This window comes from Vanrija pseudolonga, chromosome 3, assembly GCF_020906515.1.
Source record: "Vanrija pseudolonga chromosome 3, complete sequence".
Classification (NCBI taxonomy): domain Eukaryota; kingdom Fungi; phylum Basidiomycota; class Tremellomycetes; order Trichosporonales; family Trichosporonaceae; genus Vanrija; species Vanrija pseudolonga.
The window spans coordinates 3,974,163-3,997,653 of record NC_085851.1 but is presented as its reverse complement, the minus strand read 5'-3'; the positions used below and the strand labels follow the sequence as shown (position 1 = coordinate 3,997,653).

At 64.3% G+C, this 23,491-nt stretch overlaps 8 protein-coding genes across 8 annotated transcripts; 4 read left to right on the top strand and 4 right to left on the bottom strand.

Moving 5' to 3' along the window:
* Positions 1-808: 808 nt before the first annotated feature.
* GAPC (Glyceraldehyde-3-phosphate dehydrogenase, cytosolic) lies at positions 809-2,553 on the top strand (the record flags this gene model as incomplete). Its single annotated transcript, XM_062771627.1, has 3 exons — positions 809-896; positions 1,095-1,157; positions 1,325-2,553. The coding sequence occupies 3 exons, from the start codon at positions 809-811 to the stop codon at positions 2,494-2,496; spliced, it is 1,323 nt and encodes a 440-aa protein (XP_062627611.1). The 3' UTR covers positions 2,497-2,553.
* Positions 2,554-3,239: 686 nt separating this feature from the next.
* On the top strand, positions 3,240-4,169 carry LOC62_03G005100 (uncharacterized protein; the record flags this gene model as incomplete). The annotated part of the gene is made up of 2 exons (XM_062771626.1): positions 3,240-3,913; positions 4,001-4,169. 2 exons carry the CDS (start codon positions 3,240-3,242, stop codon positions 4,167-4,169), a joined length of 843 nt encoding a protein of 280 aa, XP_062627610.1.
* Positions 4,170-6,182: 2,013 nt separating this feature from the next.
* Positions 6,183-7,607, bottom strand: LOC62_03G005099 (uncharacterized protein). Its single transcript, XM_062771625.1, has 3 exons — positions 7,026-7,607; positions 6,662-6,957; positions 6,183-6,506 (listed from the first exon to the last, which is right to left on the bottom strand). Exons 1-3 carry the CDS (start codon positions 7,325-7,327, stop codon positions 6,388-6,390), a joined length of 717 nt encoding a protein of 238 aa, XP_062627609.1. The 5' UTR covers positions 7,328-7,607; the 3' UTR covers positions 6,183-6,387.
* Positions 7,608-8,695: 1,088 nt separating this feature from the next.
* Positions 8,696-10,342, bottom strand: LOC62_03G005098 (uncharacterized protein; the record flags this gene model as incomplete). The annotated part of the gene is made up of 1 exon (XM_062771624.1): positions 8,696-10,342. One exon carries the CDS (start codon positions 10,340-10,342, stop codon positions 8,696-8,698), a length of 1,647 nt encoding a protein of 548 aa, XP_062627608.1.
* Positions 10,343-14,577: 4,235 nt separating this feature from the next.
* On the top strand, positions 14,578-15,067 carry LOC62_03G005097 (uncharacterized protein; the record flags this gene model as incomplete). Its single annotated transcript, XM_062771623.1, has 2 exons — positions 14,578-14,628; positions 14,699-15,067. The coding sequence occupies 2 exons, from the start codon at positions 14,578-14,580 to the stop codon at positions 15,065-15,067; spliced, it is 420 nt and encodes a 139-aa protein (XP_062627607.1).
* Positions 15,068-15,569: 502 nt separating this feature from the next.
* On the bottom strand, positions 15,570-20,009 carry CHO2 (Phosphatidylethanolamine N-methyltransferase). Its single transcript, XM_062771622.1, has 4 exons — positions 19,688-20,009; positions 18,624-19,056; positions 16,461-18,583; positions 15,570-16,423 (listed from the first exon to the last, which is right to left on the bottom strand). The coding sequence occupies exons 1-4, from the start codon at positions 19,950-19,952 to the stop codon at positions 15,741-15,743; spliced, it is 3,504 nt and encodes a 1,167-aa protein (XP_062627606.1). The 5' UTR covers positions 19,953-20,009; the 3' UTR covers positions 15,570-15,740.
* A 437-nt stretch (positions 20,010-20,446) lies between these two features.
* Positions 20,447-22,100, top strand: sfc2 (Transcription factor IIIA; the record flags this gene model as incomplete). Its single annotated transcript, XM_062771621.1, has 2 exons — positions 20,447-21,172; positions 21,208-22,100. Exons 1-2 carry the CDS (start codon positions 20,497-20,499, stop codon positions 22,098-22,100), a joined length of 1,569 nt encoding a protein of 522 aa, XP_062627605.1. The 5' UTR covers positions 20,447-20,496.
* A 232-nt stretch (positions 22,101-22,332) lies between these two features.
* On the bottom strand, positions 22,333-23,449 carry crp-28 (40S ribosomal protein S23). The gene is made up of 3 exons (XM_062771620.1): positions 23,362-23,449; positions 23,005-23,165; positions 22,333-22,768 (listed from the first exon to the last, which is right to left on the bottom strand). Exons 1-3 carry the CDS (start codon positions 23,366-23,368, stop codon positions 22,499-22,501), a joined length of 438 nt encoding a protein of 145 aa, XP_062627604.1. The 5' UTR covers positions 23,369-23,449; the 3' UTR covers positions 22,333-22,498.
* Between the last annotated feature and the right edge of the window lie 42 nt (positions 23,450-23,491).

The window sequence follows — 23,491 nt, the reverse complement described above, 5'->3', positions numbered from 1 at the left end:
CATCTGCTTATATTATCTGCCTATCTCGACGGGTGGAGAGTGGTGATAGAAAATAATTTTGGATCTCAGTGGTGGCGGTGTGGTGGTGGGGCGGCACGTGACTGGCTGGTGAGCCGCCGTCGCACCCGCCGTCGCTGTCGCTTGATGTCCCGCCCGCGCCACCGACACCGAGCGCCTTGTCGACAGCGAGCACAGCTGCACGGCGCTTCGGGGTGTCGATTCCACCGCAACACTCGCGACTACCCCGCATGCACCGCGCGCGACCACTGACACATTGACCGCTAAAAGTTTTTCACCCCGCGTCGTCACCATGTGCTCTGCTCGGCTCTGCGCTGCTCGGCGCACAGGCTGATCGCCCTTCGCACCCATCTCGCACCTACGAGCACCTCTAGCCAGCGCGTGCGCTCGCTAGCTCGCTCGCTGGCTCGCTAACCTAGCCCGCCCTTCGCCGCCCCCGCACGCCGCGCCTTCCCCGCCAACGCTCCGCCGACGCGCCGAAACACACGCTCCGCACGGCCCACCCACCTCGGGATTTGCTCGGAATCCTCCCCGTGTGCGCGCCGAGGCCACAAACGTTGCACCCACCCACCCCGCAGGTCGTGTCGGACATGTGGGTGCTCGTCCCCGCACGCTCGTTACCCCGGCTACCCCGCACCCCCTATCCCACCTTATGCCAGCTTATGCCGACTCGGGGGGCCACGTGCGCCCACGTGGCCGGCCGGGAATGGGCGGCGCTACCCGGCCGACAGCGGCGGCGCTCTAACGCCCGTTGACTGGCACTCGATGGCCACCTAGAGCCGAACGAGACATGACTACCCCGCATTCCAGTCTCGTCGCGTCGAGGCGGTCGCGGGCTGGCCGGACGGCCGGCGCCGTCCGCGCAGACAACAGTGGAAGTGGGAACGTACGCATGTTGGTGCTGGTGTAGGTGTATATAAGATGGAGGCTGGGGCGGGGGGAGGGTCCGTAACCCCAACCAAGAAGACAACAACAGTGAGTGGGAAGTTGGCAGAAGCAGTGGCGATCGATCGATAGATCGTGCCTGCCTGGGCCGAGCCGGTGCGCGGTGACACACAAGCTGACTGACCCCGCAGTGACTCTCGGTGTCGCTACCCCCTCTGTTCCTACCATCGGTATCAACGGCTTTGGCCGCATTGGTGAGTCGAGGCGTGGTGGGCGGTGTGCGATGGTGGCATGGTGGTGGCGAGTGGCGGCGATGGACTCTGCCTGGAGCTCGCCATCACCCTCGCCCTCACTTCATCACCCACCGCCACTGCCACACCCCTCTCCCCCAGCCTGGCAGTACTGACGCTTGCTTCCCCAGGCCGTGCCCTCTTCCGCATCTGCCTGTTCCGCGACGACATCCGCCTCGTGGCGATCAACCACACTGCGTCCACCCTCGAGCACCTGCTCACCGCGATCCGGCACGACTCGACGCACGGCCCGCTGCCGAACCAGGCAGAGGTCACCATCGCGCCGGCCGACCACCCCAACATGCTGCCCAAGACGGACAAGAACCCGAACCCGCAGGCGCTGCTGTACCGCGGGCGCCTGATCCACCTGTTCTCGCAGCGCGACCCGAAGAACCTGGACTGGTCCTCGGCGGGCGCAGAGTACGTCATGGAGTCGACGGGCAAGATGACGCTTGTCGCCTCGGCCAGCGTGCACATCACCGAGGCGAACGCCAAGAAGGTCATCATCTCGGCGCCGTCCAAGGACGCGCACAACCTCGTGTACGGCGTCAACCACCGCGACTATGCGGGCGAGGACGTGGTCTCGAACGCGTCCTGCACGACCAACTGTCTCGCGCCGCTTGCTTCCGTGCTCGACAACGCGTTCGGCATCGAGAGCGGCATGATGACGACGATCCACGCGTCGACGGCCTCGCAGAAGGTGCTCGACGGCTTCTCGACCAAGGACCTGCGTTCCGGCCGCTCAGCAATGGGCAACATCATCCCCGCGTCCACGGGCGCCGCGCAGGCCGTCGTCCGCGTCCTCCCCCAGCTGGCAGGCAAGTTCCAGGGCATCAGCGTGCGCGTGCCCGTGACCAACGTCTCGCTCGTCGACCTGACCGTCAAGACGACGCACCCGTTCAACAGCAAGAAGGAGCTGATCCAGGCGTTCCGCGACGCGGCCGACACGCCCGTCTCGCGCGGCGGCGTGCGCGGTGTGCTTTCTGTTTCCGACGAGAAGCTCGTGTCCACCGACTACCTCACTTCCTCCCTGTCCTCCATCATCGACGAGGACGCATGCGTCATCCTCGACGAGTTCACCGCCAAGATCATCGCGTGGTACGACAACGAGTTTGGCTTCTCGAACCGCATGGTCGACCTCGTGACGTACATGCACTCGCACCCCGACGGCGAGCACCCCAACGTGCGCCGCAACTCGGTCTCGCCGGTGGTCACCAAGTCTGCGCTGCCAAAAGTGTCCAAGGGCGCCAACGGGCTCGGCCTGAACGGCGTCCACGAGGTCCCAGAAGAGGCCATTGTGTAGAGTGTTTTGTTTGCTTTAAAATCGTAAAATCTAGTTTTGTTCTGATGTATCTAGTAGGCACGTGTACGAGCAGCAGCGCGCAGCGCACAGCAAGCCGGCGTAGCCGGCGAGCGAGCAAGCGTGCGGTGGAGCGGACTGAGCGCTGTTGAAACTGTTGCTGTGGTTGACGTGAACGGCGTCAGCCAGTGGCGGCGTGCGCCCGGCCCGAGCAGAGTGGCGCCGAACGTGTCCGAAGTGTCGTGTCGCCCCATCTCTCTGTGCGAACGAAGCGTCTCCGAACCAAGGTGTCGTGTTCTCCCCAACACACCGGTTACGGTGCTGCACCTGGCTTCCTTGCGCACGAAGCGTGCGTGCGATGCGATGGGCACAGCACGCACCTCCCCCCTCCCCCCTCCGTCGCCCGTCACCCGGCTCGCACCACCGCGCCACAAAGTGACACTCGAGGGGGACGCCACTCCGTGGTCCAAGCAGCAGCTGCTGCTGCTCCTACTGCTGCCAATCACTGTCACTCGGAATGATGCGTGACTCGGAGCGTCGGTATATCATCGAGCGGGCAGCCCTTCCAGCGCTACTCCTCCTCGCCGCGAGTCCACAGGTCGTCATCGCTGTGTCGCTTGTCGCCATCTACCTGCTGTCTCCGCCCCGCAAGCCCACCATGTCGTCAACAAAGGTATCCCTGTCCCTCGCCCCCTCCGGCGCAGCCAGCCGCGCCCCGCTCACACCCCCAGAACCCCCTCGCAGTCATGCTCCGCCCCGTCGTGTCGACGACGGCGCGCCCGAGTCCAAACTGGCACTTTGCGTCTGGCGCCGCCGCCCCCGCTGCTGCCCCCGCGGCTCCAGCAGCGCCGGAATCCATCATCCTCGACTCGCCTTCGCCCTCGTCCCCCACGTTCGAGTCATTCGACCTCACCGTCCCCCCGAAGAACCCCCTGGCCGTCGTCGCGGGCACCGCCGAGGCCGACGCGGCCGGCCTCGCCCCCCTGCTGGCGCTGACGTCCAACCCCGCCCTTGGGCAGTTCAGCGCCCACCTCGCGTCCGCGCTCGAGGCGTACGTGTCCGCCACGGCGCCTGTCGAAGCCTTGCCCGGCCTCACGCCGGCCCAGCGGCTCTTGTTCCTCTTCGCTAGCCCAGCACTCGCCGGTACATGGGCCAGCCTCGGCGACATTGCGACCACGCTGGGGTCGCGGCTGGCGGTGCGGGATGAGAAGCGCATCCATGCGTGGGGCGCGTCGCAGGCGACCAGTGCGCTCGTTTCGCGGTATCGCGATGAGGTGAGCAGGCGCGGCGAGGCGAGGCGCGCAGCGCCGAGCCGCGGTGGTGGTCGTGATAACTGGCTGACGACACAGGTCGGTTCATTCGTCACGGCGTACGATACAGTCGATGCGCTAGTCACCGACCTCGCAAGTGACAATGAGCAGTGAGTGTGGCGTGGTGTGGCACCGGCAGTTGTGCCATGCCGTCCCCTTCCCCGCGCGAGCTCGCGCTGACGCGCTCGCTCCCCCAGATACGCCCTCGCAGTCCTCACCACCTACGTCGACGCGCGCCTCGCTGCCGGCTATACACGGGACACGGCGTCGCGCCAGCTGTCGTTCGTGCAGCAGAGCGTGCGGCGCTATATCGCCGTGTTTGCGGCCGCGAGGGAGCGGTACGCTTTTGCCGTGCTTACGTGGTAATAGTTGTGTGGCGGCATGGCACAGTGCTGTGCCACACTGTCTGTCCGTACACACCCCACTTCGCGCCCGCACACATAGAATCTAGTCGTCTCCGTCACCTATGCAGCACCAGACATTGCCGAGGCGAAACACCGAGCGGGGCCGTGCGCTCGGCGCGGGCGTCAGCGCGCACGGACCCGCCTCCACGCCATGTCCACGGCGGCGTGTCGAAGACGGCGGCCGTAGTCAGCGCGGGCCAGCTCGGCGCGACGGGCAGCGACGACCAGCGCGGCGTCGAGCTCGTCGACGTCTCGCTCTCCTCTCACACACACCATCGCTCGCTCTCACCAGCCCACACACACTCGTTCCCCCTCGCAGCGCACAGCCCCGTGCGCCCTCCGCCATCCGCCCGCCCGCCCCACCAACCCATGCCCCAGCCCCAACACCTCCTCCTGCCACTACTAATCTTCGCTCCCCTTCTCCACGTCCCGTCCCACGACCGCAACCTGTGGCTCCACCGCTCGTTCAAAGACATTGCCTTCAACGTCGACAGCGGTATCGCACGCCTGCCCCTGCTCAACAGGCTCTCCAGTAACGCCGGCGCGCGACTCAAGCTCCTCCTTGTCGACACCGTCCCCAGCCTATCGCCATGCCCTACGCTCCCACCCCAGCGACGCGGGCCGCGCTGAACTCGAACGTAAGTGCGCCGCCGAACCGCGCAGCGGTGAGGCCGGCTTGGCCCCTCACTCGCGACCTCGCGCGCTAACGCGCGCTCGCTCGCTCGCAGTACCTCAACATCTTCACCGACGGCCCCCCGCCCGCCCCAGCCCCGCCAACCCGGCGCGCGTCCGGGCCAAAACCAGGCGTCGTCGTCCCGCGCCTGGTGAGCACCGACTGGCCCTTCTCCACCCGCCCAACGGCAGCCCGCGAGATCCCCACGCCGCCGCCCCCGCCCGCGCCGGCGCCGAGCCAAGCGAGCGACTATACCGACGCCGACAGCGCCGGGTCGCGGGTCGTCAGCCCGCGGGCCGTGAGCTATGGCTCGCCGCTCGCGACGGCGACAGAGGTCAGCGACGACGACGCCGAAGGCGAGACGACGACGACGCCGCGCGTGCGCACCGCCACGCTGCCGCTCACTGCGCTTGCGCACGCCGAGGCTGACGCCGCCGTCGACACGTCGGCGGGCTTCGCGACGCTCCTTTCGCTGCCCGTCCTCTCCGACCCCGACCTCAGCACGGCGCTGCACCACCTCGCGTCCAGCCTCGAGGCGTACGCGAGCGTCGTGGCCTGTCGCCGCGCAGGCCCGCACGCTGCGAGCGCCAGCGGCCTCCTGGTCGGGCGGGACGGGAGCCTGCTCGGCCCGGGCCGTAGCGCCACGGCGGCGCCCGACGCGCTCCCCGTCGTCAACGCTGGCAACGTGCACCCCGCCGCGGTCCCCCCTGCGCCAGAGTACACCCCCGCGCAGCGCCTCCTCTTCCTCGCTGCCAGCCCGGCACTGGACAGCGCGTGGGGCCCGCTCGTCGCCCTCGTCCGCGCGCTCGAGGGCACGCTCGATGCTGCCACCGAGCGGGGCGTCATCGCCGAGCTGAGGGCCGAGTTCATGGGCGCCGCGGCGCTGCGCGGCGTGCTTGGCGCCGTGCCGCCCAACTCGCTCGCCTCGGTGTCGGCGCACGACTCGCCAGAGGTCGTCGACACCCCCGCGACGACCGCACATAACGTCGTGCAGTATGCCCGCGTGCCTAGTTTCCCCGATATCCGCCAGTAGTAGGCCGGAGGCGGTAGACAGACAGAAAGAAGAGCCCGGGCGCGGGGCGAGAGCACAGCACAGGCGCGAGAGACTCTGCACGTGGACACATGGACATCGCGACATCGTATAGTCAGTCAGTCATAGCATGCACAGATACATTAGGCGGTTAGGGGTGGTGGGGGGTTGGTGAGGGGTCGGTGAGATGGTCGTGGTGGCAGATCAGGCAGTCAGAGTCGTGAGCAACGACGGCGGAGGGGCTGTGAGCGACTGGTCAGCACACCGCCATCGTCTCCTCTGCTCCCTCTCCTTCCGCGCCCCTCACCCCTCACCCCGCTCGCTTCGCTCGCGGGCGCGGTGCTCGGAAGTGTCCATCGCCAGAGGCATTACGTATATACAGATGAGGGCATAAGGGTTGTTGTTGTGGTTGTTGGTGTCGTCAATGCAGAGTCCGTCACCTCCTGGGTGGGGATGTAGTTGGGGAGCAGCAGCAGCTTAGCGCCTCAGCATGCCAAACGTCGTGATGAGGACGATGAGGAGCGACATGAAGATGGACAGGCCGGCGGGCTCGCCGAGCGCCCTGATGGCGCCAGAGCAGGTCGTACAGGTCCATTCTGGGGGCGTCAGTGGGTGTGTAATGCGATGAGCGGGTGGAGGGGGTGCGGTGCGTGGCGTGGAGTCATCGGCCCAACGCTCTGCCCCGCTAGCCCGGCTCCCTCTCCCTCGCAAACTCGCCCGCTTCGCGGGCTCGAAGGCTCGCTCTACTCACGGTCAAGCGGCACCGGCGACTGCGGCAGGTACATGCCAAACTTGGTCCCCGTGTACGGGCTAAAGCGACCCGGTCTCGCGCGCGCGCCGGGTCCGCCCTCGTCGTAGATCTCGAGCTGGTACGTCGCGACCGCGAACGCCGGCTGGCCGGGCACCTGCGCCCACTGGTACGGGTTCCACACCACCTGCGTGCTGTCGCCCTTGATCGTGTTTTGCGTGCCGTCGGTCGGGCCGACGGGGTACGTGTTGCCGTTGGCCGCGCACGACGCGATGACGGTGAGGGATGTGGGGGTGACGCTGGGCGTGTGAGCAACTGGGCGGGCTGGGCATTGGGGCTGCGCCGGCCAGCGCCCGAGACAACTTACACCAAACTCGTCAGGTTCCACCTGAACGTGATATACTCGCTAGGGTGGATCTTGTAGAAGCTCTGCGAGGCCGTGTTGGGCGGGTCGATCATGAGGATGCCGCCGGCCGGCACCGAGTCGGGGATCGAGATGGACGAGGTCGACGAGGTCGACGCCGACGCCGACTGCGACTGCTGCGGGTTGGGCGCGGGGGTTGGGGAGGCCGCGGCGCCGTTACCGCCGCCAGCGTTGTTGTTTCCGCCGTTGTTGTTGCCTCCGCCGGGCGCCTGGCGCGCAACGACGGTAGCGTACGCGTTGACCATTGTGCGTGTTGGAGTTGAAGAAAGAAGTGAAGAAGAACGGGAGGAGGCTAGTAGCCGTCGGCGTGTTTACTCGGGTGCGCAGTAGCGGCCTAGAGCGTGTTTGTGCGTGTTTGTGCGTGTGCGTGATGCGTGGCTGTTCAGCCAAGAGTCTATGTCTATGCAGTGTCGTTGAGCGAGGTCAAGGTATCGAGCGAGAGAAAAAGGAAGAGGAGGACGAAGCAGAGTGACAATCAAAGAGAAGACTTGTTTCGTGGTGTGAAATCGTGAAACGAAAGCGATGCCGCCGTCGACGACGACGACGACGACAACAGGGAATGTCAAGTGGCGGCGGCGGCAACGAGGCGCGGGCAACGGGCTGGACCGCTACGGCTGGCTAGCAGCACGACTTGCTTCATACCTAGACCCTCAGAGGTACGCCCTTCAGAGCCGATGCATCGCGCCATGTACCGCTGCTCTGTACATTCACTACCATGCTCGAGCAGCAGCAGCTACATGGCCTCATCACATGTGAAGATCGATCTTCAGGAAACAACCATCCCCTGCCCTGTGGCACTGTTGGTGCCGTCGAAAAGGCTAGCAGGGTAGCGGAGGGGGCGATTTAAGCTCGGCGCTTTTGACTACCACGCGAGTGGCACGTGGAAGCCACGCGCGTGACCGTGCCTGGATCAGATTCTGACTGTTCGCTGGCCTGCCGGAAGCCTGTTCGCACCGACGTCGACGTCGTCGTAGCTCGACGGCCTACGGCGAATGATGACCCGGCGAATGGAGAGGAGCGAAGAGCGTCCGAAGGCCAACAGGGGGCGAATAACGTACTGTGCATTGAGCAGCAGCAGCGGTGTTCGTCGGCGTCCAGAAAGAAAGAAAGAAAGAACAGAGCGCACGACTCCACCCCGCCCACGCCTCGCCCACACCACTGGCCCAGGAACCACTACCACAAACCCCGTCTGCCACCCCCCAGATCCGCGGGAGTGGTGAAACGCTGTGCCTCCTCACGCTGGCCGTTCCGCACGTTAAACTCACCACCCCAGAGTTCTCTAGTCATGTAGCGCTGTAAACATGTCACTGCGGCCGCAACAACCCTCAAACGTGGCCCCCGTGGAGTCGACAGCCCGTGTTTTGTTGTCGGTTGGTACGGCTGGAACCAGTCTAGCTTGTTGCGGCGCTGGAGGCGTGGCACTACACTGATCGACTCCCGCTTGTCCACTTCTCTCGTGCTGGTTGATCTATGCATAGTGTCACAACAATGCTGGCAGGGGGGCTGGCCCACATGCTACTACTAATGATGGTGGTGGTGGTGGGTGGTCGTGGTGGATTATTAAGCTATAGCGACAATGCGCGGGGGCGGGGCGAGGCGCGACGAGGCGGGGCTCACGCCACGGCAGCTGCGCGGGAGGCGGCATGAAGCATGCTCCTCAGGCCGCTGACGGGGCACTCGGTAGAGGTGACAGTGGCGAGGGCATGAACTTGCTCGATTTTGACAGGGGCCGACGAGCGGCGGCGGAGGGCGACCTCGCTGGGCTTGCGGCTGAGGGCAGGCCTCGACTCATCGCTCTCTGAAGGGAGGTGCGATGTCTCGACGAAGCGTGCAGGCGCAGGAGAGCGTGTCCTTCTTGTCGCACCGGCACCGGAGGCACCGCGCAGAGCAAGCAAGACGCTGTCATCTGAGCGCCAGCCCTGCTTGCGCAGGGGCGAGGGGGAAGGCTCACGGCGCTCACGAGGAGTGCAGTCGGCGCCAGAGCGGCGACGGCAGAGCTCGGCAGCAGAGGGCGAGCGAGCAGCGGGAGGAGCAGGGCGACACGATCCAGCGAGGATCTTGGCCGGAGGAGGCGAGCAGTGCCTTGTGCACGACTTGACCTCGCGCTCGTCGTCGCGGATTCTGATGCGGATCTTGCGCGCTGGGTTGATGGGCACAACCTCGATCACGTCCGCATTGTCATCCGTGGTCGAGGCATCGTGCTGCACATGGGCGGCAGCGAGCGAGACCTGGCGACGCTTGGGGGTGGTGGTGAGGATCGGGGCGGGCGGCTGGGCATCGGCAAAAGGCGACCACATGGGACACCACGCGCGACGGGATTGCGCCGCGAGGGTCAAGCACTCGTCGTCGTCATCCTCGTCGTCGTCGTCGTCCTCTTCCGAGTCCTCAAACCCGTCCTCAGAGTCTTCCTGGTAACCCGCGTCGTCAGACTCGGAGTCGAACTCGGGCGTCGCAGCGTCAGGAACTGGCGAAGCAATCCTTGGCGAAGCAAACTTTGGAGGGGTCCTCCTCGAGCTCGCCACACTGGACAAGGTCGTGTCGGCCCCGGCGGCGGGCTTCTTTTGCGGGCAGGTCACTGCAAACTTGAGGCACGAGCGGCGACGGGACACGGACGCGCGCGCCGGCGACGAGTCGCGCTCGCGCTCACGCACAGACTCGAGCACGGCTTCGAGGGCGAGCGCGTGGGCCTTGCTGCTGGCGTTGGAAGGGCGATGGGAATCTTCTGCGCCGCTCGCGCCCGAGCTACAGCGACGGAGAATCGGGCGCGAGTGGGTGATGCCGCTCGCTCGGGAAAACGAGTTGTACTGGCTGCCGTTGCCGGTCGCCTGGGGTGACAGGGCGGAGGGCGAGGCGCAGGTCGAAGGGCCGGCAGACACGGATCCCGAGATGGAACGACGCGACTGGCTCTGAATGAGCGAAGTGAGGAGGGAAGGCGAGCGCGAAAGGACGCTGTGGTGGTCATTCGAGTCGGAGAAGGCCTCTGAGTCGGTTGAAACCAGCATCGAGGAGCAAGGTGCGACAGAGGAAGGGGCAGAAGGCACAAACACGGGCACCTTTGCAAACGTGAGGGGTTCGACAATGGGGCAGGGGAGCGTGGTAGCACGCTGCGGCGTGATTGCCGTAGCGCGCACACCGGCGCGGGCTGCCTGGGCCGTAGTGACCACCGCTGGCGAGTGGGCCTGGTCCGAGTTGTAGGTTGCGGCCAACATTGGCGAGACCGCCAAGTGGTCAATGTTGTTGCTGGGCGGAGCGAGGGTCATGGTGAAGCGAAAAACAAAAGTGGGTGTGTATGAAGTAGTCTTCTAGCTGTGCAGGAGCAGCAGCAGTAGGAGACTGTAAAAGGGTGGGTATGGGGGGGTTGGGGGAATCGTCGTGAGCTCGTAAGCTGTTGAGTGGTGAAGGGGGGGTCGTTGGGTAGTGGCGGTAACTAGAACATGGTGTGTGGTGTGTAGGTGGCGGGGTGGCGGAGGTGGTGGTGGGTGGTGGGGGGAGTCGAGTGACGACGTCAACAACGACGACGACGGCGGCGACGAAGGTATAAGTTGGAGAGCGGGGAGTGGAGAGTGGTGAGTGTGTGAGAGGATGAGACACAAAGTAGTTGATATGGGCCTTGTCGTCGATGATGAATGCAATGGGAAGGGGAGGAGGGGGTCGCTGTGGGTTGGTTGGGGAGGGGCAGAGGAGGCAAAAGGGGCAACAAAGGGTGGGCGGGGGGGGCCAACGGAGGAAGGCAGGGAAGCAAGCAAGGAAGGGGGCCGCAGGGGCAGCCAGCATCGCAGTGGAGCTTGTTGGCCCAAAGGGAGTTTCAGGCACGTCCCTGGCAACAAACCCACTGCTGCTACCACCGGCAGCATCCGGCGCGGCGGCGGCAACGACTTTGTATTGGCCCATTGCGCCCATTACAAACTGGAATTAGCAACAATATACCCCCGCTAGTCCCCAAAATTTAACATACCCCGGGGGCCCAGTTTGATTTCTGGAAGCAGGCTACAGCGTAGTGTGTTACCAATCCGCGACTAGCAAGGGTAACCAGTCGTGTGCATGGGATGTCTGGCATGTTATTGGCCGACCACCACCCCAGCCCCACTAGGGTAATGCAGGCTAGCCATAGGGCTTGGTCTTGCATACCTTGAAGGAACGAGGGGGGGGGCCATTCCACCGCAGCAAGAGCAAGGTAAGCAAAGAGCCGCTTTGCCAAGTGGTGGCCAAGTACCGCCCCGCCTGCCGAGCCCACAGCAGCGGGCTCTCAGGCAAAGCCGCCCTGCACGGCCCTAGTAAAAACAGGAGCGAGTCACCGCCGTCTTAGACATCCAGCGCCACCACTGTCAAACGAATACCCAGCGCCTTGTCGTCGCAGCATTCCCACTCAACATTCCACCTTTGGGCGACGGCGCCGCCGGGCGCCGCACCGCGGCGTACGCCGAAAGCACGAATATGAGCGAGCGAGCGAGCGTCGACTGCGCCCTCCGCGGCCGTCGCCGCTGCAGCGGTCGGTTTCCGGCCAACGCCGAAGCATGCATGCATGCACGACTCGCAACTGTATGACGAAGCTGATCTGGTCAGTCTTTTTTGTTTTTCCTATTTTTCGCCGCCCCGCGGCCGTGCCTGGCCGTACTTTTTTGGTGCCGTCACCGCCCCAGAGTGGTGGATCCGAGCGAGAAGGGCGATGATGAATGGGCCAAGGATGCCGAGCCGGCGGGGCAAGCGCCGACACAAGGCCAGTTGAGACAGACATGCGCCGACCGAATTGGGGCGAGGAGAGGAGAGGCGAGGCAGACGAGACGACAGGCTGATGCTGCTGGCTGAAGCCGATCCGAATGCGGTCGCTGTGGCCCAAACTGGCAACACCCCCCAAATCCACCCTGCCTGGGTCAGGACACGCCCAACGTCATGCCTGTATCATCAGGTGGGCCGCCAGAGCCTAATCTAATCCAGTCAACGACACGACATCTAGAAACAGAGAAAGCTTAGGTTAGGTTAGGTTGGTGCGAGCGATTGATTCCAGTAGTGGGCAAGCAGCGTTAAGCTGTGGCAGAGTGACGAGATGTGGCGGTGATGAGCGATCGTAGCTGGGCAAGCGAGAACGAGGTGCTGCCGACCTCGTCGACGAGTGACAAGGCGTAGTAGGGCTGACGGACACAAGGTATGGGGGTCGATGTATCAGCCCACGCCAACGTCGCAACTCACCGACCGAGCGAGCGACAAGCCAAGGCGCAAGTCGTACCAAGCGACTCACCGCTAACACGTCCACGCGTCCGCGCGTCGGCAAGCGCCTCCGTCGCGCACGCCCAAAGTCACCACCCCGCCCACACGGCCCAGTTGCTCGACTCGCGAAACGCCACCAGGCGCGCGCGCGGCGCTCGGCGCGTCCGGAGCGCGTAGCGAGGTGGCGCCCTTGGCACCTCGGCGCGCGGCGTCAGGTACTGGTGTGTGTGTGGTGCGCGTGAATTGAGACAGAGAGAGAGCAGGCCGTGCCATCTAACGAGGGCAGTACAGGCTGGCTGAGACGTGGGCTTGGTGCTGGGGCTGGGGCTGGAACAGGGAGCCTGCAGAGGCGACTTGTGGTCGAGCGCCCGGCGGCTACGGCGGCTATGGCTTGTGGCCCCTTTGGCAGTCGGCCCCGCTCAAGCGGAAGCGGCGGCCAGCAGCCCGTCTGTGAAACGTGTGACTGCTGCAGGGGCGGCTCGAAGCTGTCACCGCTGCCAGTGACGTCGAGGCATGGCACAGTCAGTACCCGGAGTGGCGCCGTAGGTGGAGCAAAGGATAACCGGCATTGCTGAACACCTGGGTCGAAGTATCGGCGCCATGAGCAGGCAGCACTGCCTCGACGCGCGAGGAGCTGTTGTGGAGTGAGCAGACAAAGTGGCGCGGCGGCCGTACCGCTGTCGCTGTTGGTATGTTCGTCGAGATGATCCACTCAGGCGGCCCGCCGAGCGATGCTGCACGGTTAGCCGGCTCACATGGCACGGAAGCAGCGTCCACGCCGCTGCACGGTCAACGGTAACGTGGACCAGCTCGCCGCCGCCCTAGACCACCCTAGCGACCCAGATCGACAGGAGAGCACGGGCAGGGCGCGGCACGCGTGCTCGCGCGACGGACGAGGCCGAGTGAGTGTGTAACCTGTCACACACTCTGAGCGCGGACGCGGGGCGAGGGGAGGGGGGTAACGCCACCCCGGAGCTGGGCTGGGCGGGGGGTGCGTTGGGCGCCGCGGAGGGTTTTGCGTCTGCCGTCGCCATGTTGGCGTTGGACACTGACACTGGAGCGGTGTATGGTTGCGAGGCACTGACTGACTGACTGACTGACCGATACATCCATTCGAGGTCACCAACCAAGCTACTACCAAGCATTGACTTGACCGACCAGGCAGAGGCGGCGAGTTCCCCCGCCCCCCGCCACGGCCGCCCAACGCCCACCGGCTTCCCACGCCAGACGAGCCAGCCAGCAGCTGACCTCCCTCGCACGGACCGCGCCCGCGGACCAATCACGCGCCGACGGAGGTGTGCTTCGGCGCCACCGGCGCGGCGGGGGGAGGGGGGCGGAGTGGTTTCGGGCTCGTCAAGGGTGACGAGCTCATGGCCTGCGAGCGGGGTACGATGATGTCTGTCGAGTGGCCCTCGCCATCACCGACGGTGGCCACCAACATCACCTGGGGCTAGTGGCACCCCCTCCCATCGAACCACTCTTTCCTCCCCCCACCAAAAGCCAGAATAATCACACGAAAGTCGACATAATCTCTTGTTGCTTGCTCGTTGCTTGCTTGCTCACCTTCTCGCGGCTGGTCTGCAGCTCTGGCAGCGTTTCCTTCTTCTTACACTTCATGTCGTCGTCGTCTTCATCTTCAGCTTCAAGCCTTCTCTCCCTCGGCGAGGTGAGCGCGCCCAACGACCAAACTGACGCCAGCCACTCGCCCTGGCTTCCCTCCCGCGGCCACATCCCACCGCGGACGCGATAACGCACGCGGCGACAGTGCTCCGCCGGCATGGGCGAGCAGGCGAAGGTGTCGTGAGTGGTTCTCCGGGTGGATGCTAGCGGACGAGGAGAGGAGAGGAGCTTACTCACTCGCCAGTATCTTTCCGACCTCCCATCCTTCTCAACCCTCTTACCCCCGCTCCTCCTCGACCCGCGCGACGCAGCAGACTGGCACCAGGCGCACGGTACCCAATGGACACAGGCGGATTTCGACCTCGTCACGTTTCTTTGGTTGTGTTTCGGGGACGTCGGGCTTGTCGAGTGGTTCGGGCCGGCGTGGATTGTTAGTACTACGGGCGAGCTGGCCAAGCCAGCGAGGCTAGTGAGAGGGAGGGATGCGGGGTTGGCTGGGCGACAGCGACGCGAGATGGATGTCTCTACGGGTGGATGCCGGCCTGGATGCTATCTACGGCTGGCCGCATGCTCGAGATGGCTGGTTGTTACCACCACCACCACCTCCTCCGCAGGCACACAACGCCCACGCCCCCGTCACCGACGCCACCGCACGCGCCGCGTCCCAAACATGAGTGCGCACAGGCCGGGTGACAAGTCGTTGGGTGCTGGGTGGCGCGTGGTGGGGCCACATTCGTGTACCTCCACTTCCTGTACCTCCACCCCCACAAACACCGCTCACACACACACAGCCGTCCGCCCCACGCGCACTGGCAGGCCTAGTGCGCTTCCACGGCGCGCACTTCACCACAACCCCGCGCTCGCCTTCCGCTTTATCTGCTCTCCTCGCGACGGCCGACAAAGGGCTGAGCACGGAGCTCTACGCCGGGCTACTCGCCAACCCGCTGTTCCGGGCCTACGCGCTGCCTCTTGGCCCGCGCGCGCCGCTCGACGGGTGGGTCAGCGCGCTGTTTGACGAGATTGGGTTCGTGCCGCAGCGCTTGTCGGAGCTCCTGGCGCTGTTCGAGGGGAGCGCTGGCAGCAGCAAGGGGAGACAGCTTGATGACGATAACGACTTTGGGCCGTTCACATACCGCCTTGATGTGGTTCGCAGGTTTTGAGTGTACCTAGAGAGAGAGCGAGAGCGAGAGCGCGTGTTGTTTGTTTACGATTATGCACGTTGTATATAGCCTGCTGCTGTGGATACTGTCACCACAGGTCGGGGCTTACAGTTGTGGCGGTGGCGAGTGACTGAAAGTCGTGTGTGCGACCCCACCACCACCAGCAGCGCGTGGAGGAGCGGTTTAACAGCCGCCGGGGGATGTACCCCCCACGACTGCAGGTTGGGAGTTCGAGCCCGCTCGCTGAATCCGAACCGGTCTCAGGAGGAAGGAGACTGGCGGCCGGGGTTCGGGAGCGGGGGTAGGGCTTTTTGTGTGCCGTGTGCCGTGTGTGTTGTGTGTGTTGAGGTGCGAGCACGTCGCGGATCGGCGCGCCCGTACCTTTTTGGGGACATCTTATCGCCTTGTGTAAGCTCCCTCGATGCTCTTGGGACACGCCCATCCCTGGACCCGCAGTGCCGTCACAGCCGCTGCCACTCCTCACCCCAGCCCGCCACTCTGGCAGGACGCAACGCATGCATAAAACCAGCATGAATATGGATACGCCTAGATGTCTAAATCACCCGCCACTCCACAAGGCATCCGCAAATTGCAGTGTCACGCGACAGCGTCGCTACGTGTTACTGGAGAAGATATGATGGCGGCGAGGGCTGCCGCGCGGAACAAACGCCCACTACGACCCCTCGCCGACGAGATTCGACGTCGACGACGCCGCGCTCCCATCGATGAGGTTTCTCGCGCCTAACACGCGCCTCGCCAACGCGCCGACGTTTGCGTCCGCTATAACCACATCCGGGTTGAGCTCGACATCAAACGCCCACTCGACGAGCTTGGTGATGCGCTTGGCTTGCTCTTCGTCCATGACGACGAAATCGTCCGGATCCTGCAGCGTATCGTCCAAGAGCGGGTCTTGGTTCTGCGGCGGTGAGCCGGGTGGCACCGCGTCGTGTTCGAGCGCTTCAGCCAGCTCGGTCATAGCGGCTGACGAGCAGAGGAAGGGGCGCTTCGGCGACATGGGCTCATCTGAGGCCGACGCCGAGAGCGGGGTCGCGGGGCGCGTGGACGCCGCGGTGCCCGACGCAGACGTGGCGACGGACACGGGGGCCGAGGCCTCGCGGATGGAGGCCGCAGCCGAGGGGTGGGACTCGGTCAGAAGACCGAGGCCCGAAGCGCGTGACGAGCTCCCCGAGAGAGCACGGCTGGCGCGCTTGTTGGTCTGCTTGTGGTTCGGGTTGAGCGCGAGCTGCTTCGCCGAACGGGGAACAAGCGACGGGTTAGCATTGAGCGCGAGCACGACAATGTTGAGCACAGTGTCGCGGACGGCACGGTACGAGTGCTGCTCTGACGGCTTGGTCACTGAGGAGTTAGCTAGTCGCGGAATCGAGTAACTCACCAAAGATCTCGATCGGCGAGATCATCGACATGACATTGTGCTTGCCGCCGTGGTGGTAACGCAGCTCGTACTGTCCCGGAGCCCAGGGGAGGCGGTTGCCGCGGAACGTGACGGTGCCAGCATCTCCCGTGGAGATCTCCTCGCCGGGGGTGAGGACAGTCTGCTCCGAGCCGACATACTCCTCCTCAAAGATTGGAACCCACTTGCCCATCGACGAGATGTTGGTGACGAGCTCCGACTTGACCGAGCCGACACGGTAGATGCCGATCCAGTCCTTGCGCGAGTGGTTGGACGGTGCGGTCCACGAAACGCGGATGGGCTGGCCGACATGGTAGCGGGGAACAGACGAAGCCGACGACGATGAAGCCAGGTTGATCGAGTAGCGCGACGTGTCGTACTCGGAGATGTCCTTGGCCACGCGGGTGACGGTCATGCGCTCGCGCGACGACTGGATGAGGTTCTTGGTGTCGTTGGCGAGCTCAACGAGACGAGGGCGGGCGTTCTCGAAGAAGTCTTCGACAACCTCGGTCACCTTGACCTCGACCTTCTCGATAGAGTCGCGGACTTCGTCGACGTAGCGCTTGATGTTGGGGATGCTCTTCCTGCGGCCAAGGCTACGGCCAAGGGTCTTGCCAGCCATCACCTTGACAGTCTTGGTAAGACCACCGTCCTTACGGAGGCGGTCGCCGTAGAGGCGCTGCATGTGAGGGCCCTCAACGAACGAGAGGAACCACCAGTGGCTGAGGTGCGAGAAGAGAGCGAGGGCAAACACGAGGCGCGAGTTGGAGATGAGGGCGAGGCCGAGGAAGGCGGCACCGCCGAGGCTGCGCTCGGGGTTGTTGAGGAAGCGGTAGATGCCAGTGTAGGCGAGGCGCGACGGAACCTGGTCAAAGAGGAAGAAGTCGGAGTAGAACCAGCCAAAGTCGCCGAGGACCTCGCGGATGGAGGCAGCCGACCAAACGTGAAGAGCGATGAGGACAGCACCAAGGACGTGGCGGAGGATGGTGCCGCTGACAGTCCAGTCGCTGGGCAGGTGGTACGTCTTCCAAGCGAGACCGATGAACGAGACGTAGGTCATGACGAGCGAGATGTTGTAGCCGAGCTGCCAGTTCTGGAACGCCTCCTCGGTGGCACGCTTGACGACGGCCTTGTCGGCGCCAGTGTCCTCGTCGGCGTCAAAGTTGCCCTCAACGGGGTAGGGGTAGTTGTTGAGGTAGTGACGGACGAGCCAGCGGGTCTTGGACTGCGCGCGGAGCAGAAGGCCGAGGCCGTACGAGTGGAAGGCGCGCCAGGCGAGGGCGTGGAGGAAGTGGGCAGCAAGGCCGAAGCCAGCGGGGAGAGCCGGGACAAGCGAGCAGACGGCGTAGGCGACGAGCACGACGATCGCAAAGTCCGAGGCACGGAAGATGTCGAGGCGGTCAAAGATCACCGTCGGCTTGCGGAAGAAGTACTGCGTGAGGTCGTGGACCGACATGCTCTTGCCGCGCGCGCGACGGAGGTTGGATGAGCCGGTCGGGACAGTCGACACGCTGAAGCTGTCCTCGACATGGGCGTGGATGAGACGTTCCTCCTCCTGCTCAGGCAGCTCGGGAAGCTCGGCCTCGTTCTCCGTCTCGCCGTCGGTAGCCGCGGGCGTGGCGATCTCAGGGGCGAGCGCATCGGCTGTCTCGGCGGTGATGGCAGTCACCTCGACCTCGAGCGGGATACGAGCGGCGAGGGGCTTCTTCTCGCCACCATAGGTACGCTCGATGTGAGGGTTCTCAAACCAGAGAAGGAAGGCAAACTGGGCGGCGTGGGCAGCGAGCGAGACGAACAGGACAGTGTACGAGCCGACGACGATCGAGAGGCCGTAGTATCCGGCGTAGCCGACCGAGTACATCGGGTGAGGGGCAATCTCGTAGACGCCGTCGAAGACGAGGTCGTGCTGCATGACCATGAGCCAGAAGGCGTCTCCCCAGTACCAAGCGTAGTCCTTGACGACGCGGTGGGCGTCCATCTTGACCCAGAGGTTGAAGGCGATGAGGGCCCAGCCAAACACCCAGCGAAGGATGTGGGTAAAGACGCCCTGGTTAGCCGGGAAGTTGAGGTTGGCCCACGCAAAGAGCGAGTACGAGACAAAGTCACTGTGGCGTCAGCATTGGTGAAACAATCACAGTGACTCACTTGAGGAGGACGATATCGACGAGCTGGCGGAAAATGAGCCACGAGTTGTACTCTTGCGGGACCGACTCCCAGGTGTACCCCTCACCGACCTTCATCTCGAGCTCGCGCTTCCACCATTTAGCCCACTCGCGGCCCTCTGCGCCGCCCGAGGTGGAGTTGGTGTCGAGCCAGCCCCACTGCTTGAGGGAGCGGACGACCCACTTCTGCTCGCTCTGCTTGCGGAGGACCCATGCAAAGCCGAAATCGTAAGCCGCGCGCCAGAAGGCAAAGTAGACGAGGAACAGGGCCGACCTGAGCGTCGGGTAGCCGGCAAGCAGGAAGAAGAGGGCGGGCTGGGCCACGAGCGAAAAGGTCGTCCAGCGCGTCAGGGACGAGCGGGTGAAGGTGTGCAGGAGCGTGTGGACGAATGAGTGGGTCGTGGGCACGCGGAACACTGTAGTAGCCGGATTAGTCGCGATAACAAGTGAGACATTTTTCTTCTTCTTCATCGCCGCGCCGCGACACCCGACGCCCCGAGCACCGCGAAGTATGACCGTACGCTCGCGACGCCCGCCTACGCGCATGCGTCGACAATCACGCGATTTGGCGATGATCGCCACGTCGATGCGCGCGACACGAGCGGCCGCATGGCGACAGATAGGCTAATGGCGTCGTGCAGGCCGAATGGGGTGGGGAGGAAGGACGAATTGGCGCCCACGTCGGGCTGTGGCATGGCGTGCTCGGGGCAACGGCGGCGAGAAGGAGCGCAATCTGCACCAATGTAACATGCACAGAGTGGTCGTGTGCATGCGGTTGCGTGCGTGACACCGAGTTGCCTCGGCTCTGCTTTCCCCAACGCTCGTCGCCACAACAACCCGCCACCTTCCTCGCCTTCCTCGGCTTCCTCCAGCGCGCTCGGCGGCAAGCAAGCTCGCAGAGAAGTAGTCACTCCGCTGCCCTCCCTCCCCGCTGCGCAAGCGAGCCGTCACCGGCCGGCCGGCGCCTCGCTCGTCGTGCGATCAAGACGTGTCCCTCCCCAACCCAACCAGTACACCCGCCTTCCCCGACGAAAACAAGACACGCACCTTTACCGTCGGGCGTCTTGCCCCACGTCACCTCTGGCGCATCCTTTGCCTTCTTATCGTCTGCATCGTCTGCATTGTCCTCGTCGTCGGCCTTGTAAGAGTCGTCGGACGACGACGTAGTCTTGGTCGTGTGCGCCGCCGTGGGGGTGGTGGCGGCGTTGGGCTGCTTGCGGTTCCTGAGCCCGGCGATGGGGTCGTTGAGCTGCTGCACCGGTGTGGTATCGCCGTCTGTGCCGCCGGTTGAGGGCGGCTGTATGGTAGCCATTGCTGTCCTTGCTCTTGTTGAGAAAGAGTAGGACTCGAGTGGAGTGGAATAGTATAATTAATGGGAACACGTATTATCGGTATCCGGGTCAACCAACCCGTCACCGTGGTGGCTCGCGTGGCCACTTGTCGTCGTCGGAAAGATAGCCTATAGCCTGGCTGGCGCAGCGATGGCGACTTCGCGGCGGAGACTTGACGCCAGCCAGCCAAGCACAAAGGCACACGACTGGCTCATGGCCCACGGCCCGCGGCGTGCATGGGGCAGGGCCAGGCAGGGCGCGCGGTCAGTCTACCAATGTCCGCGCCTCCGCCCCGCCTGCCGCCATCCGATTTGCGGCCGCCGACAAGGCCGACAAAACGCAAGGGGTTAGTCTCAACGGGAGTATTTCCACGTGGTAAAACCCTTACCTAATCCGGAGCCCATACGCATTTTCCTGACATTTTGTTGTGGAATTGTGGTCGAGCGACAAGGGGGCTGACTGCATCCATCTTCGACATCGTCATAAGCCTTTGCGAGCTGCAAGAGGGCCGCTCGACTCGCCGCAATGGCACTCGAGACAGAAATGGTCACGGCAGGAGACGCCCAGCCACCAACAATACTCGCTCCAAAACCATTAAAGCCAGCAGCCCCAGCTGCCCTTCGCCTCATCTCGCCGCCAGCCTCGCCCATTACTGCCCCTTCACCAGCCAGCACCAAGGCCAAGTCGCCCAAGGTCCGCACACCCAAGACGCCGGGCACGCCCTCGCGCCCACCATCACGCACCGAGCGCCGCTTCCCGTGCCCCCACCCAGGATGCGACAAGGCGTACTTCAAGCCGTCCCGCCTGGCGGAGCACGAGCTCACACACACCGGCGAGCGGCCGCACAAGTGTGACGAGTGTGGACAGACGTACCTCCGAGCCTCGCACCTCGCGGCCCATCTCCGTACCCACAAGAACGAGGAGGACAAGCCCTTCGTGTGCGATATCGGCGACTGCTCGTGCGGCAAGAAGTTTTGGACGGCCACCCATCTCAAGCGGCACCAGGAGGCACACGACCTCGCCGACGTGCACGAGTGTGAAGTTTGTCATGAGACCTTCACCAAGACCCACCTTCTCCGCGAGCATGTCGCAGAGGTGCACGCCCCGAGTGGGAGCAAGCCGTTCGCTTGCGCCCACCCCGGCTGCGGCAAGTCGTTCGCCATGAGGCAGCAACTCCGGACACACGAGCGGACGCACGATGGTGAGTGTGTGCTTAGGGGCCAAGCTGACATCTAGCGTCGCGCTATACCTGCTCTCATCCCGACCACACTGAGAGCCTGCCGACGTTTCAGACCTGGACTGCGCTGCAGGTCCACATGCGCGATGCGCACCCTCCCGCCTGCCCACACCCGGAGTGCAACGGCCGCACATTCAAGTCGGCCAAGCACCTGCGCGCACATCTCAAGGTCCACGCAGATCAGGAGGCGGATCTTGCCACGCGCCCGCTCGACGAGATCGATACGCTGCCACCCGTGCTCGCCGACGGTCTGTCCCGCCGGCAGAGGAGCAAGCGGAAGCGCGAGTCGCTTGCAGCTGCACCGACCGACGCCGTGCCGGCCGATGGGACGGACGACGAACACGACCAGAAGGACGGCGAGTACGTCCCCCCTGCCGAGGAGCCCCAGCCCCCGCGCAAGCTCGCCCGCGTGCTCGGCGGCGAGGCAGGCAAGGAGTGGTGGTGCAGCCACCAGGGGTGCGGGGCGACCTTCAAGACGCGGTTCGCGCGCGACGAGCACGCGTCGAGCACGCACGCGCCGAGCGCGAAGCACAAGTGTCCCGACTGTGGACGGGCATATCGCCGCCCAGCGAGCCTGAAGCGGCACATGCTGGTGTGCGGGCAGCCCGCGACGCCCAAGACGCCAAAGGAGGCCGTGTCCGAAGCCGACCTGCTCACCGGCGCGGCTGGGCTCCCGGGCGGCGCGATGCACCGCCGCTGGGTGTGCCCGTACCACGCTGAAGTGAACGGTGTGTACGAGGACTGCGACGCGCGCTTCTTCCGCGTTTACGATGTCCGCCGCCACCTCTCTGCCGCGCACGATGTGCAGCTGGATGACTTTGGCGTGCGCGAACTGCTGCTCGCGGACGGGCAGACGGGCGAGGACTATGTCGTTGTAGAGTATGCCGAGTAGAGTTGTACTCTAGTTGTTGCTTGTTAATTAAGGATGTATAGCATTGTATCGGCGCACGAGGAGATCGGGTGCAGGAGGGTTGAGTTGACATCGTTGCGCTGCAGACTTGCGCTTGACTTGATGGCACACGACACGACGCAAGACCCACGACACATGCGAGAGGACACACGACATGCGACACGACAAACGACACACAACCACACCACTTCCCCATCCACCCCAACATGCTGGTAGCAACGACGTGCATCTAATGGCGCGGCAGCTGCGCCAGCCCTGGCCGCGACATCCGCCCACGGCGCAATGTCACGACCATCAATATCCCTCCTTGCGCGACCACTCAGTCATACAGTGCATCTCCCAATGCGATAAATGGTAGCAGCAAGGAAACACCCGTACGCTTACGAACGGGGCTTCTCCTTCTTCTCCTTCCAGAGAGCGAGGAGGCCGACGCCCGAGACCTTGACGACCTTGAAGCGGACACCGGGGATATCACCCTTGGCCTTTCCACGGCGACCGAAACCGGAGATGAGGACCTCGTCGTTCTCGTCGGTGAAGTTGAGGCAGCCGTCGTTGGGGACGAAGGCGGTGACCTTCTTGCCGTTCTTGATGAGCTGGACACGGACACACTTGCGGATAGCCGAGTTGGGCTGCTTGGCCTCAACACCGACCTGGGGACGTTAGTTGGGTGCTCGTCACGACGCGATGGGTGTGCTGGCGGCTTGGGCAGGCAATCCTCTCTCTCTCTCTCCATGGGCAGTCGGTGGTCGTCCCTCAAAAGTTTCCCGCCGAGGTCCAATCCAACAGCCTCCCACCAAACTCCAGCTGGTTTCCCTCCCAGCGTCCTCGTCCCTCCCTCGCCCATGCCTTGCCCGTGCCAGCCAGCACATTCCCTTCCCAGCCTCACCTTCTCAAGGACGATGCCCTTGGCGTGCGACGAACCACCGGTGGGCGAGGTCTTGTAGAACTTGCCGAGGGCGCGCTTGTTGTAGTCCTTGTCGGCCCAACGGTTCTCGCGACGCGACGTGCGGAGCTTACGGGCGGCCTGGAGACCACGAGGCTTGTTCGCTGTGAGTGGGTGTGGGAGGGGTTGTCGAGGGGGATAATATCACGGCCACGGCGCGATGAGATTTGCGATTTTCGAGTTTTCCGAGGTAGCGAGCACGAGCAAGACGAGAGCGGGGCCGAGGAGCAACGAGGAACGCGCGGTCAGCATACTGGTGTCTTGGTTGTTGTCGTCGTCGCTGTCGTCGTCGCTACTCACAACCCATTTTGACTGATTTTGATGGATGAAGGAGTAGAAGGCGTGGTCAAGTGGCCAAGTGGTGGTCCGCGGCAGCAGCAGCAACGGTAGCCAGCAGCAGGACCAGGACCAGCGAGCGACCAGGCAGGTG